Here is a 20326-nt window from a genome sequence, read left to right on the forward strand (position 1 = left end):
AAAAGGGAAAGAAAGAGAGAGAAGTAAAAGTCGTAAGTGGGGCATTACTTTTCAACCCAAACACTATCTCGAAATTTTTCTTTCTGCACGTTCCCGAGATTTTCAGGCAGCCATTTTGCATTTGGATTGAAAGGCCGTTGAGTGTACAGTACAAGCTGTCAATGGGTTTGTGGTAAGTTTAAGCTTTTAAAACCAAAACAGTGACCTGAAATCTGCTCGACTAGCTACAAAACACAGTTTTTCACTAAAGCTGCGGCTATTAATGGGTTAATCAAATGCTTAAAGTAAATCTGTCAATTTAGTCAGTCAATATCATAAAAAAGGCTGTGGTTAGTCAATGCTGTAAATACTCTTGAAATGAAATGAAGTCACTGCCAATATGGAGTATAACGTTTTGTCTGTCAAGCCTCAAGAAAACTGCCTATGAGGAGGTGAGATTTGTGTGTATGTGGATGTGGCTTGTAATGTTTCAGTTGAAATTGCACAATCCCCATTAACAGCAACTGCCTTGATAGAAAAAATACATCATATATCATTTTACACTAATCAATTGGTCATTGGATAAGCCAGTCAGTCAATTGATTATTGATTAATCAAACATTAATCAAGCAATCACTGCATTATACATCATAGTCAGTTTTTCAGTCTGTCCGTCAGTCAGTCTGACTTACAGTAAGCCACAGCCAGTCAGTCAGACAGCCAATCAGTCAGTCAGTCTGACTTACAGTAAGACACAACCAGTCAGTCAGTCTGACTTACAGTAAGACAAAACCAGTCAGTCAGTCAATCAGTCAGTCAGTCTGACTTACAGTAAGACACAACCAGTCAGTCAGTCAATCAGTCTGATTTACAGTAAGACACAACCAGTCAGTCAGTCAATCAGTCAGTCAGTCTGATTTACAGTAAGACACAACCAGTCAGTCAGTCAATCAGTCAGACAGTCTGACTTACAGTAAGACACAACCAGTCCATCAGATGGCCAATCAGTCAGTCAGTCTGACTTACAGTAAGTCAAACCCAGTCAGTCAGATAGCCAATCAGTCAGTTAGTCTGACTTACAGTGAGACACAACCAGTCAGTCAGATGGCCAATCAGTCAGTCAGTCTGACTTACAGTAAGTCAAACCCAGTCAGTCAGATAGCCAATCAGTCAGTTAGTCTGACTTACAGTAAGTCAAACCCAGTCAGTCAGATAGCCAATCAGTCAGTCAGTCTGACTTACAGTAAGTCAAACCCAGTCAGTCAGTCAGTCTGACTTACAGTAAGTCAAACCCAGTCAGTCAGAGAGCCAATCAGTCAGTCAGTCTGACTTACAGTAAGTCAAACCCAGTCAGTCAGATAGCCAATCAGTCAGTCAGTCTGACTTACAGTAAGTCAAACCCAGTTAGTCAGATAGCCAATCAGTCAGTCAGTCTGACTTACAGTAAGTCACAGCCAGTCAGTTTTTTAGTCAGTCAGTCAGTAACATAAACATTCAATAAAGATAGGTTTGAGTTTATCAAATGATAGTTACAAAGGTGCGTTAACATCTAAATTACACTGTTGGCTTTTAGATCAGTCACTTCAATGAAGTAATATTTACTTCAATTGCTTTAATTCAAGTCATCCAATAGGACAATCAGATGATATACTGCAGAGAGTCAAGCAAATGGGTGGATGAACTGATTGATAAACAGACAGATTGATAGACAGGCAGACACACAAACAGCCAGAAAGATGCACAGAGGATCAGTTGAAGAGTACTTGATAAGAGACAATTCATGAGTTCATCACTTTTGCCACAAATATACTTGATGAACAGTCAGTAAGTTTATATGCAGGTTTTTATCATGCTGCGTCTTTCATTCAGCATGAATCAACTGAGAACTGTCTGCCAATTGGCAAGAACTGCCACCCATGTAGGGAAAGAGCCATTGGGTGTAAATATCTCTTACCAACCAAATTTTAGGCCAAACTGTGAGTTACAGACCAAGTTTTATTCTGCTCAAACTTATGGACCAAGGGCTTTCATTAATCCCGGCATACAGAAAAGACAGAGAAAACGAGATTAATAAGATTTTTATAATATCTCTGGGTTCAATCAGAGGGGAACGATTTTAATTCAAACAAACTTTTGAATTTAGTAGACCGTACATTTAAGTACAGCCCAATTAACTGACAAATCATACAACATGCACTAAACGAGGATATAATAAAGAAAAAGATGGTGCATTGACCTCTTAATTCTAGTGCCTATTCATCCTTACCTACTATCATTCTCTCCTCCGAAAACTTCATGCTCTACCGGTGCCTGAATCAGGGTTATTTTATCAATCTTCTCTGACAGTTTACTGATCCTCTTCGATTCCAGTACGTTAAACAACGAGGCTACAAATTCTGCGAGGTTACTTTGAAGATCTTCGGAATGATCTTCGCCTCTGATAAGAGCAAAATCTTTCCTGATCTTTGATTCGTCGTTGGACTTGCAGCCAAAGACAAAACATCTCGTGTTTAGAAGTATAGCACTGAAAGGATTTTTAATTTCATTGATCGCTTTTTCCAACTTTTCCACTTCTGAAATCTCGGTGCACCGTCCAACACAAATAAGCCCCAAGACTCGTTTGTGAAAATGAAAATTTCCCCATTCAATAAATTGAGGACTAACCCTTTTCGAGTAACGAAGGTTTAGTGTCCTAGTTGTGTTAGGTACCTGTGCAGTACGATAGGTGGAAATTTCGTCGAAAATTGCTTTGAATCGTTTATCACCGATGTAACCCACAGGTTGAACAAGTATTAAGACCCCACTATGGTCCAATAGGCTTTGGCCGAAGTCTATTCTCAGCATACTACAGGAAAATGCACTGCATATTTGATTCCGAGAAGAGTGAATTCAGTTTCTGTCCGCCATCTTGCAAATGCGCAATTGGTGTCCATCACTGGATAATAGTGCGCATAACTTGGGAACGTGTCCCGCTGTTTGACCTCTGATCTTATAGGAGGCTCGCAAAAAATCTGATAAGATTTTCTCATTTTATCTAATTAATTCGACTTTTTACCCCACAACTCTAAAAGATTTACTCTTATGAATAACTTCTTCATCACTGGACATTGCCTTTCATAATATTCTTATTCCATGCGGAATTCTTAGTAAGTCACGCAATAAGCCTCGTGTTGTAATTACAAAGTTCTTCTCGTTCGCCACATTTCCGAGAAATTACTTGTACTTCGGACTTTAAACTTCCATTAGACAAGCTAAAACACGCCTCATACCATACCCTTGGGATTTCGTTATATTGTTTCAGCTCACATGATAAAATCCATTGCAAAACAGAGGTTCTTGATCCCAATAAATAAATTATTTTAGGAAAATTTATCTGTGGACGTTTGTGGCCTGGGAACTTTACTTAGCTGTCTCGAAACCTGCCGAGATGGAGTTGTTGTCAGGAGTATTCCATCTAGGATGTGGATTATTTTATATTTACGGCACTTACTGGGACTTTCAAATTGTAACACCTCCTGTAAGCACCTATGGAGGAAGATGGAAATTTCTAACGTTCTTGAATTTGGTGAGAAAGTTTTTATATTTTAGCATAGTTCTAATAACTGCGCTGACCTTCGAATCATGTAAGCAATACCGGCAGATTCCGAAGTATGCACGATCTTATATGTAAGAAAAATTGTCTTTCGATCATAGATATACCGATATAAAATATTGGATTCCTCCTTTAAAGCCATTGTCAACTCTTATCCCAGTGAAAATTAACTTGCTGTGGTGCCTGTAATGTATCCGTTTACAGCCGTCTCCATGAATTTTGGGTATATACGATGAATATGTGAAGTTATTAAAAATGTTCTGTGCATCATTCGTATCCATGAATTTTGTTACTCAAAGAAAAAAAAAAAAAAAGCCTGGTACACAAGATCTTTGAAGTTTGAGCGATTTTAAGAACACAGATTTAGGAAAATGAACGCTGAAGGGATGCTAAAACCGTGGCAAAATAATTCCTTAAAACTCATAAGTAGTAAGATTACACTTGCTGCAGTCTTTCTGTTAAAATTTTCTGTTAAAATGATCTTGGGTACACATGCATGTGAACTGATTACGTAATTGTGGGTCATTTTACCATATTGTGTCATTGAAGTTAAGATTACTCGTGCTGATATTGGGTATTAAGAATCCCCTTTTGATATAATTTTTTCGGAGCTGAAACTGAACATTTGAATATACTTTTGACATATGGCTTAGCCCATTCTTTCATCTTTAAATTATACTTTTGAATGTTTCAATTAAAGAGTTGAATAGGACTGAGTGGAGACCAATTATGTTCTTTCACCAACCAGAGGAGAGATAAGCAAAATTATTATAAACTAGATCATTGGATAATGCAATTCAAGACTTTTTAATGGCTTAGCCATTATGGTCTATCAGCCAATCTACCATAATCTACAAATATGGTAAGCATACGTGTCAGCTTAAAATTAAAAGGGAGCTAAAAAATTTAAAAAAATTTAATAATTTAATTTAATGTTGTTAATAAAACAATTATTCAACTTGTGCTTGTTGGATATGAGATGATTATAGCCAACTCGGCACTACGTGCCTTGTTGGCTATCTATCATATCATATCCAATGCGCGATTGTAGAATAATTGTCAATTATTAAAAACTGGATCATTGGATAATGCAATTCAAGACTTTTTATTGGCTTAGCCATTATGGTATATAAGCCAATATACCATAATCTACCAATATGGTTAGCGTACGTGTCAGCTTAAAATTACAAGGGAGCTAAAAAATTTGTCTGATATAAAGATTTGTCTAATATCATGGGGGCGTTTTCAATAAAACAATTATTCAACTTGTGCTTGTTGGATATGAGATGATTATAGCCAACTCTGCGCTATGTGCCTTGTTGGCTATCTATCATCTCATATCCAACGCGCTTATGGAATAATGTTTAATTAGATAATGGTCTAATTTTACAATTGCGTGCTTGGTTGCCAAGCCTTTGAACAGGAGTGAGGCTTAAAGGGTAATGCTGTTGTGATACAAGGATTGCTGCTTTTCAAATGTAAATTACTTTTTTGTTGTGCTATATGTGTTATTAACCAAGCATGAGGTTAAGATGGCTGGATATTGGCTGAGTGTTTTTTTTACATTTTTATGGACCAAGATGAAGTTGAGGCCGTAAAAAAGTGAATAAAGAATGAGGTTAATATCTGCCATCTTGACGAAACAAGCTTGGTTAATATAGGATTTTTTACTTTGCAAAAATATTTGGCTTTTTTAAGAATTAAGAAATGACTTGTTCACTTTGAGAGCCAGGAAAGAAAGCCAACTGTGTTAGTACATGTACCACAACAAACTCACGAGAGCCATTTCTGTTATCTTTGTTTTGAGTATCTTCTGCTACTTTTTGCATTTCCATCGATGAAATCGTCCACGAATTACAAATGTAGTTTTAATTCTATTTTTTTCATGCGCGGGATCAGTGTGGCCGATCCTGGGCGCCCATCTTGCCCGCTCAGGTAGCCTATCAGAGCACAGGATTTGCTTCATCTTGCCCATAAGCGCTGCGAGTGATGAAATAAAAGTAGATACTGGTCTCTATCACAACAAAGTCACCTTCAGCATCACGAAACCAAATCAAAGGCTTGAAAACTAAATACACAACTTCAAAATGGCCTATTGTCAATGGCAGTTTGTTTTTTTTTTTTTGCCCAAATGTGATCTGTCAACTATGATTAATTTACCAATCAATCAAAACGGTGACAAAGCTTTGGTGATTTGTAGTCACAAATGAAGGACATAACAGACTCTTTCTTTGTGGTTATTCATTAACTTTTACCATAAGGGGTTGCCTCTGATTTCATAGCCGGCTGTGTCCTTACAAGGCCGGCTGTGAGGTGAAACCCTGGCAAGTGAACCAGAAGTCTATGCAACAGGGGGCCCAAATGATATGTTCTGTCATACTGCACAGGCATAACTAGTAGACTGTCCTAGAAAAATGTCCAGTTACAAGCTTGATGCACGGACTTTCTTAAGTGCTCAAATTGGGCTGCTGATAATTAAAAAAATCCAAGAATCTTATTTGAGTGTTGATTCAGAAAACTGTTACTTTCTTTCAGATTATTCAATTGTTGTACTTCGTCGTAGCTCCACTGGGTGACTTACTAACTCTTCTGAGTGGACGGAGGGATAACTGGCTTGTTAAACTGCGTGATTTACTTTTTTCATCTTTAGCATTTCCTCTAGGTTTGGTAAGTCTTTTGTTTTTGCAACATTTAAATAGGCTTGCTCAGTTCAGCTCTAAAGCTGGGTTATATTTTTAAGATCCTGAGCATTGTGCAGTCTAGGCCTGCTGCATGACAATCCAATGCTCTACAACTTGAGCAGACCAAATGAAGGAAATAAAATGCATAATTACCCATGCTTACACTTAGGGAACTTTATGATAAAAGTTTTCTCAGTCTGTTGAATTGTTTTTCCATTCCAGTTTGTTGCAACTACCTTTTGGGGTATATATGCGATGGACAGAGAGCTAATATTTCCTCGTGCATTGGATAAGATATTCCCTCGATGGCTCAATCATATTTTGGTATGAGTTTTAAGTTCTTTTTTAACTGACTGCAGTGCTTTCAGTGTAGTATATCTAATAAACAGAAGGTTGTACGAGCTAACTCATAACATTATACTAACCTCTGAACTCAACTTTAACCCTGTAAAGTGAAAATCTTAAGAGAGACTTGCACCTGATTATTGTTCCTCACACGATCTGATTCCTGAATTAAACACTATTTCTAAACCTTGGTGTGAATGTAAGAAATCATCTCCAACAAATAAAGCCCCTGATTTTGAAACAAATTCTCCTTTTTTAGTAACATACAAATTGTATAGAAAACAGTATTGAGAATGTATGTATTGATACGATATAGCCTACTTGCAGGTGGTAATTTGTGTTTCAGTGTGGTGAACATTTGGTTGCTGTATTAGATGGCTGGAAAATTTGGGATAAGTGACAAAGCAATGGAGAGGAGGGGAAGGATTTTTCTCCTCTCCCCCTCCCCCCTCCCCATTGCTTCAAATGTCACTTGTCTCAAATCTTCCACACACCCAATATAGTGACCAAAATTTGGCATGCTGAATCTTTTGTTAAAAAATGCAAACTACCATCTGCATGCAGGCCAATAGTACGGAAGCCGAAAAGGGACAATCCAAAATATTTTTCAAATCCCGAAAAATATTTCAAATCGCAATATTTATTTTAAAATCACTGTCGAAAAGTTTGACAAATCCAAAGATATTTTGCAAATCTAAAAAAATATTTAGAAATCCAAAAAAATTTTTTCAAAATCCGAAAATATTTTGCGAATCCAAAAAAATATTTTGAAATCCAAAAATATTTTTTCAAAATCCGAAAATGTTTTGCAAATCCAAAAAATATTCTGTGATGTGCTATTTGCACCAGCGGTCACCCAGCGTTTTCTTGCCATATCCCGCATCATCCCGCATACAAAATGGCGAAGGAACGAGGATAGAACATGTTGTCATAAATGTGGAAGAGAATGTGGGAACAATGAAACATTCTGCCGTTGTTGTGGAACACTAAAATGGCGTGAAGAGGAAAGTATGTTGTCCAGCTCGGGAGACGAAGGATTGGCTATAGAACATTACTTTAATAAGGATTTCGTTACGAGACCATTGTTCACTTTCTGGCAGAATACCATGGGATTTCAATGAACGTGAGGACTTTGAAGAGAAGGCTACGTCACTATGGGCTACAAAGAAACCACCTTCATTCAGAACACACTGTTTGGGAAATAGTTAGATTGAGAAATTGTTGTAAAATGGGGTTGACAGGCCTACACGACTCCCCAGCGCGTGTTTAGAGTAGCCTATTCAAAGTTTGGCCCCATTGAGTATGTCTTTGGGTGACCATTCTCTTTTGTAAGATACGAGAAACGGATTTTTGTATATTTCGTTGAGTAGTGGTTGCGTCTCTATTAAATACCAGTGTCTCATGAGAATTTGCTTTAGGTTTGGTACTGATGGTTGGCATTGTGTAACGCAAAAGGCAAGATTCGTTGGTTCGTCTTTTGTTTCTGTTGAAGAGCTAATTTCCTGTTTTTTAATTCACTTCTGAGAGGGTTGTGCTAATGAGGTCCTCTCGGTAGCCTCTCTTAAGCAAATGCGCTTCATTTGTAATTTTCTCCTCAAATATTGTTTGAGAGGAGTTTGTTCTTAGAAGTCTAAGGGTCTCCCCTTTTATGAAGTCTCTTTTAATTCCTTGTGGGTGACAGGAACTATAGTGTGTATACAGAAATGTCTCATAATTTTTATATACATTGTATCTGATTTATCATTACGGGTTTATTACGAATCAACTTAACGGCCTGCTCCCAGTTGGCTTGTTAGCTCAATTGGTAGAGCGCTGCACTAGTATCGCAGAGGTTAGTGGTTTGAATCCCGTACAGGCCTGATTTTTTTCAGGTCTGATTTTCACTGTTGCATAAATAGCGCTCTCTACTGCGAGGATCATGCATCACACGTATCTAATACTGCAGTTCAAAATATATGAACTTCATATATACATTGTATCTGATTTATCATCACGGGTTTATTACGAATCAACTTAACAGCCTGCTCCCAGTTGGCTTGTTAGCTCAATTGGTAGAGCGCTGCACTAGTATTGCAGAGGTCAGTGGTTCCAATCCTGTACAGGCCTGATTTTTTTCAGGTCTGATTTTCGCTATTACATAAATAGCGCTCTCTACTGCGAGGATCATGCATCACACGTATCTAATACTGTAGTTCAAATATATGAACTTCATATATACATTGCATCAGAAATGTCTCAGTCTGTTTAAAATGAGTACACACATCAGGGATTGCGTCTGTTTTGAATCGTTCGCCTTTGTAGATGTACAGCTATTTTTTTCACTGTCTCGATCGTTAAGTTGTCTTGATTGCTTTCGGCTTGCTCCACGCGTGCTGATTCGATGGTACTACAGTTCTTAGTGTTCCCATTTAACACAAAATATTTTTGGATTTCAAAATATTTTTTTGGATTTGCAAAATACTTTAGGATTTTGAAAAAATTTTTTTGGATTCGCAAAATGTTTCCGATTTTGAAAAAATTTTTTTGGATTTCAAAATATTTTTTTGGATTCGCAAAATATTTTCGGATTTTGAAAAAATTGTTTTGGATTTCTAAATATTTTTTTGGATTCGCAAAATATCTTTGGATTTGTCAAACTTTTCGACAGTGAGTTTCAAATAAATATTGCGATTTGAAATATTTTTCGGGATTTGAAAAATATTTTTGGATTGTTCCTTTTCCGCTTCCATACAATAGTGATATTAGAGTCAAATATAAAGCCAAGAGTTATAGCTTTTGCAGATCAAACACATTGTCAGGATATGAAAAATATTCTGTGTAGAGTTATATTCAAATAAATGCAAAGTAAAACTGTGCAAAAAGTTCAAGGACACAGAAAGTTACAGTATCTGAAATGTATTGAAAGTATATATAAGGTACAAATTTTATCAAACATAATAAATGATGAGATCTCTCTGATCTGCGACACCCAAATTTTAAACATATATACCACTAACAATTGTTTTATGTTCAAAAGCAGACTGAGGTGAATCTTTGGAATCTTAAAGTGTGATCATCAAAATTTTCTATAATGCTTTTTATCAGTAAAGAATAAAAACCACTTGCTTTCAGTAGCATACTTTTTCTTCAAAAGAGTGCATTACGTTTCTAATGAATCCTTTGTTTTTACTTTTTTCTTTTTAAGCATACCTGGTGTGCAGTCCTTATCATATTGGAAGCTGCGCTCATCAAACACAAGTATCCAAAGAATCATGTAGGCTTGGGTGTGTTAGCAGCATTTACAGTGGTCTATCTGTCTTGGTAGGTTAGATTTATTCATTTTAATTTTGTTATACAGTCAAACCTCGATTATCTGGACCTTGATTATCCGGACTAGCTTTTCTGGTCCCCTTTTTTCATAAATATTAATTAGTCACATTTATTATCCGATAGGAAAGCTATCATACGCCGAACTGAGTTGTAAAATTCTAGTCAGAACTGAATTTGTTTTGCATCAAAAGACAATTTTGGGCAAGGTTATTGCCCAAGTGATCTTAAACGCGTCTAAAACGCACAGAAGTAAATCGTAGTCAGAAATGGCTTGTGATTGTGGTTCACTCTTGCGTGATTCTTGATTAAATGTTACGGTTTAAAAAAATCTATTCAGTGTTGACTCATTAAAATTCATATTTTCGATTATCCGGACTCTCGATTAACCGAACTATTCGGGCCAGTCCCTAGTGGTCCGGATAATCGAGGTTCGACTGTATTTATTTATTAACTTCACCAAGCAACAACAATCAAAATTAATAGATAAAAAAAAAAAAAAAAAAAAAAATGGCAGGGACACCGCAATAGCATAACCAATTACAGCGGCTCCAGATAGATAGAGATTACTCCATGGAAAATGCACGCGTACGATTTGTATTCAAGAGTTGAGGGGTATCAGAAAATGAACCAGTGAGTTTTCTGATACTTCTCAACGAGTGAATAAAATCGTACAAAGCATTTTCCATGGTGTAATTTGTTTATTTTATAGATATTGAGATTTTTTAAAAGAAAAATTGCTGGTCAAATTTATCAGTTTGGGCGCGCATGTTTAGAAAACCCCTTTCAATTGCTATTATAAACTAAAATATAAAGTTCTCTTTGTCTTTTGAGATGTTTAATGAAGATAACAAATCCAAATATGTAGACGTAAATGACAACTTTTAGAGAAAAAAACTTGACTTAGATGTACAAGTCATAAATGTCGTAAATCAGAATGTCACTAAATCATGAAAACACGCAGCGTCATACGCTTTTACGCTGAATAACACAATGCAAACCTTCCGATATCAGTCTGCAACTTTCATGAAAATTCAAGGCAAACTTACAGTGTACATAACTTAGTCATCATCGGAGTTGCTGGATACTCTTATTCTCTTCCAGTGATGCTTTTTCGTAATCTTCTCCTTCTTTTGTGCGAACGCTTAAAAATGAATTCACTCAAAAGTTCATTCCGCTCGGCGGGAGGAATTTCAGCTATTTCACTTCTGCTTCTCCTTTTGTTTGAAGGAACTCTGTAAACACAGCAACGTCTCGTTTGGTTTTTTTTCACTGTATTCTGATTTTCTTGTTCTTCAATAAAAGTCTCGATGGAACCTTCCAAAGAAGCAAACCTTGAACTAGCCATGTTGGATTCAAGAGTCGGAGTGAAACTCGCGGGCCACGATTGTGCAGTAGTAAATTTTCGTCGTTCGCGTTTGTGATTGGGCGAATGAAGTTTTTTCACTAGTGAAAATTCATCGTTCGCGTTTCCTATTGGCTAATGGATTTAACGTACTAGTTTTACACGAGGTTTTTGTCGTGTGTAAATGTCAGTATCTATGAAATAAAAGTATGTACGATGCACGATCCTTCGCAGTAGATAGCGCTATTTATGCAATAGCAAAAATTAGACCTGAAAAAAATATGAAAACATATGAACTTCATATATTCATTTCTAAAAGTATGCATAAGTAGGTACATATAAGTATTTTACTCAAAGATCTAAACATGACTTCTCCTCGCGGTCTGTCATACATTTCTTATAATTTTTGCTCTAAGAATTTTCTGTTAACATACGCTTTGACCCCTAAACATGACTAACATCCACTTTCTCCTTAGCCCTTTCACTCCCGAGATCTCAATCGTGACTCTCTTTACTGTCTGCCATACAATTCTTATGATTTCTAGAAATTTAAAGGAAACAACAAAACTTTTGAGTTTTAGCCTACAGTGAAAAACTAATTTCCCTTCCCTCCCTTCTCCCCCGTTGCCCATTTTTTCCACTTAACACCTACTCCCTCGGCAAATATTTCCTCGCCTCAATCCTCCACAGTTACCAAATCTAAGATTACCAAATCTAAAGTATTGATTGATATTGATGGCGGCCTAATACAAAAATGTACACTCGTGCGCCCAAAATACGCCAGCAATGCAGGCTATTTGAGTTTAAAAGACATGTTTCGACAGAAACCTCTGTCATCTTCAGTTGATTAACAAAGCGTTACAAGTTGAAGTTAAAAGTACATGCTAATTAAGCTAGTAACAACAGAAAACGCGACAATGTGAAAATTGTAAGCTAGGATAGCTTTAGATTTACATGATGTAATTGTCGATTCAAAGAAGGTTGTTCTCTTTGAATGTGAATAGCTTCTTTTATGTTGAGTTGGAAACTCGTAGAGGCGTGATCTAAGATATGGAAACAATCTACTGAACACAAGGCGCGACAATGTTCAGAATTCTGTACATGTTTGAAAACGTGAGAGGCCCTATCACTGACTAAAGGCTGGTTTTCACTTGCGACGTAGTCGGAGTCGTAATCAGAAGCGTGGAGCGTTACGATCTAGTGAAAATTCAAACCGACGGAGTCGGAAGCAGAACACCGATTCTGCCTATGACTCCGTCGCTTACGATCTAGTGAAAACTGCATTGTCAGAGTCGGAAGCAGAAGCGGAAGAATAAACCAATCACAATGCTAGATTCCATCTTTCCAAAATGCACAAATGGCCATAACAAATTTAAACGTGTGAGCTTGACTGTAAAATTACGAAATTAAAATTTAAAATACTCGAAACCTACCGAAAGTACAATTCACGATCACCAAGTCGTAGTTCGCTGACGAAGTTAGCACACTCTTCCTAAGCTGCTCGACGTCGATAGATATCACGAACCCAAAATTTCTTTCTTTTTCGAACGATATTATTCCTGTATTGTCTCTGCCTGCGCAAAATAATGATTAATAGGAGCCAAACTTGCTCTTCGTCCGCCATGTTGTCTTTGGCGCCAAAAATTTGTACTTTTGCGGGCCTGGAATAAAGCATTGTGACTCCGACTCCGACTCCGACTCCGACTCCGACTCCGACTCCGACTCCGACTCCGACTCCGTCGCTAATGAAAACCAGCCTTAAGCGCTCACCGCACGAGTGTGGAAAAATGCCGGGCCATTTCGCCGACATAACAGGCATTACAGCCCGCACATGCAAACTTGTAAACCACACGCGAACGAAACCCGCCAGGGCCAGGGTCCTTCACGCCAAACATGTTGCCTATCTTAAAGGAGGAAAAAACTAGTTTGTTATCCAAATCATTGCAATAGCGCTTGATAAGGTGACGAATCTTTTTCTGAGTGACGACTGAAAAACGGCCAATGTAGGGTAGTTTAAAGTAAAATGTGGGTGAAGTGGGGAGGGAACCGCGGGGACAATGATCACTTAGGGTCCCAGAAATGTAGCGGTTTGCAACTTTTTCAAGTTAAATGAGCAGGGAAAAGATTCTTATGATTTGAGTTTGGAGAATTTGGTATTGGATCAACTAATTATCCCCACATTGATATTTTTCTTTATTCTCATCACTTGTCTGCTTGATATTGTATTGATATTGTAAGAAGAAGTTCTGTCTTGGTCACTTAAACAATATCACTCCTGAATCAAACATAAAGGTCACAAGAATAAATGAAATGATCACCAATTAAGAAGCTCTTGATTGGTAGACAAATTCTCCCTGCCAGCATCATAGGAAATGTATTAGAGAATAGCCCATTGCAGAAATGTGAGAGGACTGGGACGAGTTTCTTATATTGATTACATTGAAAGACTAAACATTTCAACTGAAATGTTACTGAATGAAAAGCTACCCAGTCAAGTTTGAGAGTTTTCAGCGGAAAAGTGTCCAAATCAGAGCCTTGCAAAAGTTGCAAGAATTCCATACAAAGCCTTAAAATTTTTTGGCCTATCTACCCAATCCATACAAACTCTCTAATTTTTTAGGTGATATTTGAAGAGCTGTCATTTTGCCATGTCCCTCCTCTAAATACTTCTTTTCTTGCTTAAGATTCTCAAATTTAGTTGATCTTTCATTTGAATATCTTAGTTTTTCAAACAAACGGAAAACAACCACACTCTTTCCCAGTCCTCTCACGTTTCTGAAATGGGCTATGGCGAATATGCATACTGATGTTGGAATGTAAAGGGTTAACAGTGGGATCAAAGCAAAATTTAAATGGTTATAGGACCAAGTTGGGTCCAAGTTTTTAGTTATAATGATATAACGTGAGTATGATTTCAGACACAATTAGATGACACAAACCCTGGGACCGTTAAGTCAAAACTGTAACAAAATTTGAGAAGCAAAATACTAGTCACTTAAGGTCTACATATACTCATGAATGAAAACCAATGGTGTACGTTTTTGGAGAAAAGGAACCACACATTCCAGTCACACATGTCAGGGCTCGACACTAACTTTTCAACTTACCAGCCAAGTGCCTAAGTCTAAAGGCTGATAGTTTCTAAAGAAACTGTTTGGGGCTGCGTCGGTGGGGGTAACGAAATATTTGAATATATCAACAAAGTTGAAATTGTAAATTGGTCACCGTTACGATTATAAAAGCTGACATTTCGAGCATTAGCCCTTCGTCGGAGCGAATAGGGGAATTGTGGGTTGTGTGTGCTTTTAAAGGCAGAAAAAGGAGCTACGTGATTGGTGGGAACATGGCAACGAGAAAAACACAAATAAATTAGTGGAATGAAAAGCGTTCGTTGATACCTGTGGGATTTAGACTGCCGGTTTGAAAGATGAGCTTTTGTTCAAGAGTTTTCCGGCTTTCCGTGCTACCTAAGTATAAGGAAAGACCACCGATTGCCATGTGTTGCTTAGAATGGTTAGGTAAATTAAAATGTCTAGCGACTGGTTTCGATGTGTCCTTGTCATTCCTCTCCACGTCGCGAAGGTGTTCTCGGAATCGGTCACCTAGTCTTCTGCCTGTTTCGCCGATGTATATCTTTTTGCAATAAGTGTAAGTTATGCAATAGATTACATTGGCGGAGGTGCACGTGAAGTGATCGGTGATCTTAATGGATCCTTTGGGTCCCGATATTTTCTCAGAGTTGTGAATGAAAGGACACGTTTTGCATCGTGCACGAGCGCATTTAAAAGTGTCTGGTTGGTCATTAGTCTGAAAAGAACTTGTGACCAAAAAATTGCCTGTTTTTGTCGCGTTTGAATGAAATCAGCGGAGGCTGCGAAAAGATAGTGCTTGTCTCTGGATCGTTTTGAAGTAAAAAACTTCGAAACGATCCATTATTTTTAATTATCATTGATTATTACTCATTCGTAATCATTTTTGTCTAGCATTTATCATCATTCATTATTATTAATATTTATTTGTCATCATTATAAATTAATAATGAATTAATATATCTATTTTGATAGGATATTATGGATTGCCTATGCAGCAGATTTTTGGGTTTATCCATTCCTTCGTATAATGCCTAATTCCGGCAAAGCAGCATTCTTTACAGTAGCTGCTTGTATAAGCGCCTTCCTCTATTTCTTGGGAAAATGGATGACTCTTTTCATATGGGGAGGTAAGTTAGCTTGCAAATGTGAAAAGCTGGAGGTTTTGAGTAAAGCAAGTCGGCGGAGGTCTGTGAGGAGGACTGGCACTAATTGCTAGACCCGCAGAGTACGTGCCGGCTCGCCTCAGACTTTTTCTTGTAGGCCAAGAGACGCTTGTGCCGCAGCGCTGATAATAATGACCGCTTGCTTGCAATCGAGGTTGTATACTTTTGTCGAATGATAGAACTTCAGAAGTCTCGGCGCTCGAGCCGATTAAAAGCTGTTGTGTTCGTTATCACTCAATATCTTCGCATTTCGTATTATGTCTTGTAAAGTGAGTTGCTGAGAGCTGTCAGGTGTGTTTCACCATTAATACATGTAGGTTGAAATGTGACAAGCTTCCATCGTAATTCAGTGCTTGAGTAAAAAATGTCTGAATCTAGAGCTTGCTGTAGAAATTAAGTAACATTTTAAAATTCTGCTGGCGTAGTCCTCCAAGCTTCCAAGCTTGTTCCATTGTTTTTAACTGTGTTTTTGTTGTTCTAGGCAACGGAGAGAAGAAGTCTACAAATTCGACGTCAAAGGAAGGAACGAAAAAGAAAGTAAAGAAAGCAGATTAGAATCCATTGCTTATTAGCGTGCGACTAGACCTTCGTTTTAAACACGAAGGCGCGCTATAAAAGGAGCCTTAGGTCCCACTGGACCATTTGTCGATCAACCGTCGTGTGATGTAGAACTCTTAGAGTCAAGTCAGCTTGAGCTAAAGCTACTCCAAAGCAGTGAAAAGCGGGCGCATTCCTCAAAATTGTTTTATGTCTTCATCACAATACAAGAATATTTAAGATTTGTATTTCCTTTCTCCAATGGAAACTGTCTTTATTTGTGGTGGTAAATTTGAGATCGAAGTAGGTGGTTCGCACGTTACCTCATGCCACCATGCTGGTGGAAGTAAACGATAGATATCTCATTAGCTCCTTTTGTTCGTCTACCAGCATTTAAATTTGACCCGCACACGTCAACGGTGAGTGACAAATGAGCCTAGGTCTTCCCAGGGAAGACTTCCTATATAGCGCGCCTTCGTGTTTAAGTACTTCAGCACGTGCTTTTCTTAGCCAGCGGGAAAGTGCCAGACCTTGAGCAACGTGGGCCGGCGACAGGGTCTGAAAGGGGACTAGCACTGAGTAGTGCCAGGACTGAGTAGTGCCAGGCCCCTGGCGAACCTCTCTCCGACTCGTCTTAAACCTTCCCGCCGGCGGAGAAACGTGCGTCCTGAAGCGCAGATAATGAGGGTTTGGTTTAGTCTTGTACCCAGACCCATCACTGCCATTCCTTCATTTTAGTTACAATTACAAGGTTGGAGGAACTGGGTCCTAGATGAGGTCTGCTTACAGGCTAATCTGTTCCATTGAGTATTTAGTCGACCAAAACTTGTTGCACCGGTGTAATTTTATTTGCTTAAGTAAAATGAAGAACGTGGCGAGTGTTTGATCGCGGAGCACTCTTCAAAGTTCATCTAAACTCGTTATTATAAAGAAAACTTGGAAATCGTTCTTTTCGCCTTTTCAGCCATCTGCCTTGCCCTGAAGAAGGGCTGACGCTCGACACGTTAGACTTAGAAACTCTTTACGGTGGCCAGGTCGCATCAACTCAGTTATTAAACCAAATTAGCGTCTCTAAGGACTGGGTCCGAACTGTGACATCAGCGTTACAAACTCGTCAACGACAGAAATACGTCATCTGTAGTAATAATCATTTATCCTCTCCATGGATTGTTTGCCAAAAGATTCTTTTACGAGATATTTTAACTAGATATGTTTACTTGCTGTTGCATGGATGAACAAAGACTTGGTACTTCCTAATCTTCAGTGAATTGTGCAGTAAAACGACTGTGATTTATCTTTACCAGATAATAAAGCATCATTCTCGAAAGACCTTTTGCCTGAACTAAATCTAGTAAGAAGTTGCATTCAGAGCCAGTAAGATCATTTTGATCGGAATAATTTTTGTTTGTTTACCCACCTGTACTTCTTTAATGTGAATTGTCGACTCAAATGTAAATAAGTCATACAAAAAACCTCTACGGTAACGAATGGACAGAAAATTTTCAGTATTTCTTTGATGTGACATATGTGTGTTTTACCGTCGGTATTGTCACGTGCGCTGTGATCGCATGGGTTACAAGAAAATTTTCGCATCTTAGAATGATGTTTACAAGTGAATAACCCAACAGCGGTACCAAAGATATTACGTGACTTTGTTTAAAGACCCCACTTCTACAACATTCGTTGATTCCACAAAGAATCGTGAAATACAAAAAAGTGCTCGAGTAGGGCATTTAAACGCAACGTTTTCTTAAGGCGCGAATTTTTAAAGGTTAAAATGCTCGGGATGAATGTTGAAACTTCGAATGCAAATGTATTCACTTTTGCAAAATGACATTAATTCTGGACCTCCATGTAGTGACACGTCAGTTATTGTTATTTTTTGTCTGGTTTTCTAAGCAACTGTTATTATTGTTGTATTTCGCACTGTGGCCAAATTAATCCCCGTAATGAACGGATTGGAGATATTAGCAGTTGAGGCATTGTTCAGAAGCTTTTCATACCACTCTCTTAACGATCTATAGGAAAATAACAAAACAGCAGGCAACGAAGCGTGGCTACCAGGAATATTGACCAATTATTTGTAATTGAAATTTAAAATTCTGGAAATTGAAATGCATTGTTGCCAGTCGCTCCAACGCGAGCTTGGCAGGAATCGAAATGTTCGCCGTATCGACGAAATATTTGGCGGGTCTCGATGCTGAATGACCACGAATCGAGTCAAGGAACGAAAGGTCACAGCTTACAAAGTGGAAGCGACGAACTTTATGCATGCGATCTGCGTGTGTTCGGCCATAATGGCTGGGATATTGTCTTTACTGGCCATGGTCGCCAATGGTGTGCTACTTTATGTCATGTACAAGGATCCATTGCGTTGCTTTCGCAAACCCATTTCAGTTCTTATCGCTGCACTGGCCGCAAACGATTTGTTGACAGGATCTGTTATAAGCGGTCTTCATATACGCAACGAAATATCGTGCAAAATTCGTGAGGATGAAGCGACGATTGGCACGAGTTTTGAAAGTATCATCAGTCTCTTTACCATAAACAACGGCACGTTTCTTATCATGAGCTTGTCCGTGGAACGTTTGATCGCCGTGGCCTTACCGTTTTACTACCGTGCGACGGCGAGCGGTAGAAAAACGCTGGCATGTGCAGTTTGCGTTGTGGCGTATTCCGTGGGTTTTTGTTTGCTACAATTCACTGGAATTCCGCAGGGAATTTACGACATGTTGCAAGTTCATTTGAATTTGACTTTTCCACTCGTCGCTGTACTTATTTTTAATTTCATATTGCTAAAAGTTTTACGCGGGTACAGACGGTCCAGACGGCGCGCTTGCTGCATGAACTCTGACGCTAGCGACAACACCGTCTCGGCAAACGAGAAAAGATTCGATATCGATAAACAGTTCGCATTTACAGCCATTCTTATAGTTCTGTTCCTCTTTATTTCGCATTTGCCATTTTATGCTATTACTCTTCTTGAGGTACATTGTTCTTATTGTGCTGGGATGTGGCTGGTTTCGTGTCGGCGAATCTCGCTACCATTTCTCTTCATCAACGCCGCTTGTAATCCATTTACCTACACATTTCGCATTCGCGAATGCCGTCGATCTCTAAAACTCCTCTTTTTTAAATGGCAAGAAACAATTGAGGTTTCTCCGAGAGCCGCAGTGACACCAGACTCCACAAGGAGTCCAATCGCTCTGCGAAAAATGTCACAGGTCTGTCCGAAAACTGGTAGAGTTGTTGAAACGTTCAGAGATAAACACATAGCTGACAGTTTTGACATGGGAATTGTTAATCCGCAGGACATCACGGATGATTGTGACTCTGATGTATGGGATACTAAACTGTGATAGCTATGTTTACGGTCGTGACTTAGATCAGGTTTTCGAGTAAGGACTGGAACCTATTACTATTTTTCGGTAAATTAAGGATATGAGAAATAATAATAGGTTCCATTCCTTACTCGGAAACCTGACTTTGAAGCAGTCATTCAGTTCCTTTCCTGTTAGAGCCTGATTCCCTTTGCATCGACACGAAATAATGCGAGTAGACTTTCTTTTGCGCTATGAAGCCTGTCGATTTGGAGGCAGAAAGTGATTTGACCTTGCGAGAGGTCTGCCAGGGTTCTTGCAGGACCCGTCCCAGACCTCACGCATGCTCACCTCGCTCTCGCGAGCTCCGCTGCTCTCGCCGCAGCGTAAATAAGAATTTGCTCGCAGGCTATCGAATCTTCAAATGGCAACTTGGCTAAAGGATCAAACCTGGTGTCCATATTGTTTCTTTGATTTACCTGATGATCTCAGAAAAAAAATAAATAAAGTGAAATGATAACAATAAGATAACTACTAAGGATCAGCCACATAGAAATTAATAAAATGAAAATAATAAATAAATAATAAAATAATAAATAATAATAAATAATAAAATAGAAAATAATAGAGTAATAAAATTAAAAAAATTGAGTGAATGACTGGATAAATAAATGGGAAAAAAAAAAAGGAAAAATCGTTGAAAATTTTCAAATAATCAAGCAACCGCTTATCGAAAATCTAGCAAATGATCCTTCAGCTGATTTTGGAACTCCTATGTTAAAGACGACATACAAGTTTACGAACGCGTAGCTCTTTACGCCCTTACATCAGAATGCATATTCTCTCTAATGTTATCTTTTCATTTCCACCGCTGCTGAGGACGAGAATTAGTTTAGCGAGCAAAGCTGCTCAAGGTGACGATCATTTCCTTTCTTCTTATGATCCCAATGAATGATTCAGCTGTTT

At 38.3% G+C, this 20326-nt stretch overlaps 3 protein-coding genes across 6 annotated transcripts in view; 2 read left to right on the forward strand and 1 right to left on the reverse strand.

Moving 5' to 3' along the window:
• The window catches only part of LOC111345064 (trafficking protein particle complex subunit 9), a 20087-nt gene extending 17178 nt beyond the window's left edge, over positions 1–2909 (reverse strand). The window contains exon 1 of the mRNA XM_022952319.2: positions 2246–2909. Within this exon, the coding sequence (XP_022808054.2) occupies positions 2246–2823 (578 nt within the window). The 5' untranslated portion in view covers positions 2824–2909. The remainder of the gene's footprint in view (positions 1–2245) is intronic.
• An 86-nt stretch (positions 2910–2995) lies between these two features.
• Positions 2996–17367, forward strand: LOC111345071 (androgen-induced gene 1 protein). Of its 4 annotated transcripts, none has more exons than XM_088750007.1 (7): positions 2996–3125; positions 3343–3544; positions 6107–6238; positions 6475–6576; positions 9782–9897; positions 15313–15467; positions 15985–17367. In XM_088750007.1, the coding sequence occupies exons 2-7, from the start codon at positions 3407–3409 to the stop codon at positions 16056–16058; spliced, it is 717 nt and encodes a 238-aa protein (XP_088606133.1). In that variant the 5' UTR covers positions 2996–3125; positions 3343–3406; the 3' UTR covers positions 16059–17367. The 4 variants fall into 4 exon arrangements, with proteins under 4 accessions (XP_088606133.1, XP_088606136.1, XP_088606135.1 ...); XM_088750009.1 differs by lacking the exon at positions 2996–3125 and having other exon boundaries at positions 3205–3544; positions 15985–16040; positions 17005–17367; XM_088750008.1 differs by lacking the exon at positions 2996–3125 and having other exon boundaries at positions 3208–3544; positions 15985–16094; positions 16521–17367.
• Positions 17368–17512: 145 nt separating this feature from the next.
• Positions 17513–20054, forward strand: LOC111345069 (uncharacterized). Its single transcript, XM_022952325.2, has one exon. It carries the CDS (start codon positions 18245–18247, stop codon positions 19397–19399), a length of 1155 nt encoding a protein of 384 aa, XP_022808060.2. The 5' UTR covers positions 17513–18244; the 3' UTR covers positions 19400–20054.
• Positions 20055–20326: the final 272 nt, after the last annotated feature.

The sequence above is a fragment of the Stylophora pistillata genome, chromosome 2 (genome assembly GCF_964205215.1).
Source record: "Stylophora pistillata chromosome 2, jaStyPist1.2, whole genome shotgun sequence".
In the NCBI taxonomy this organism is placed as follows: Eukaryota; Metazoa; Cnidaria; class Anthozoa; order Scleractinia; family Pocilloporidae; genus Stylophora; species Stylophora pistillata.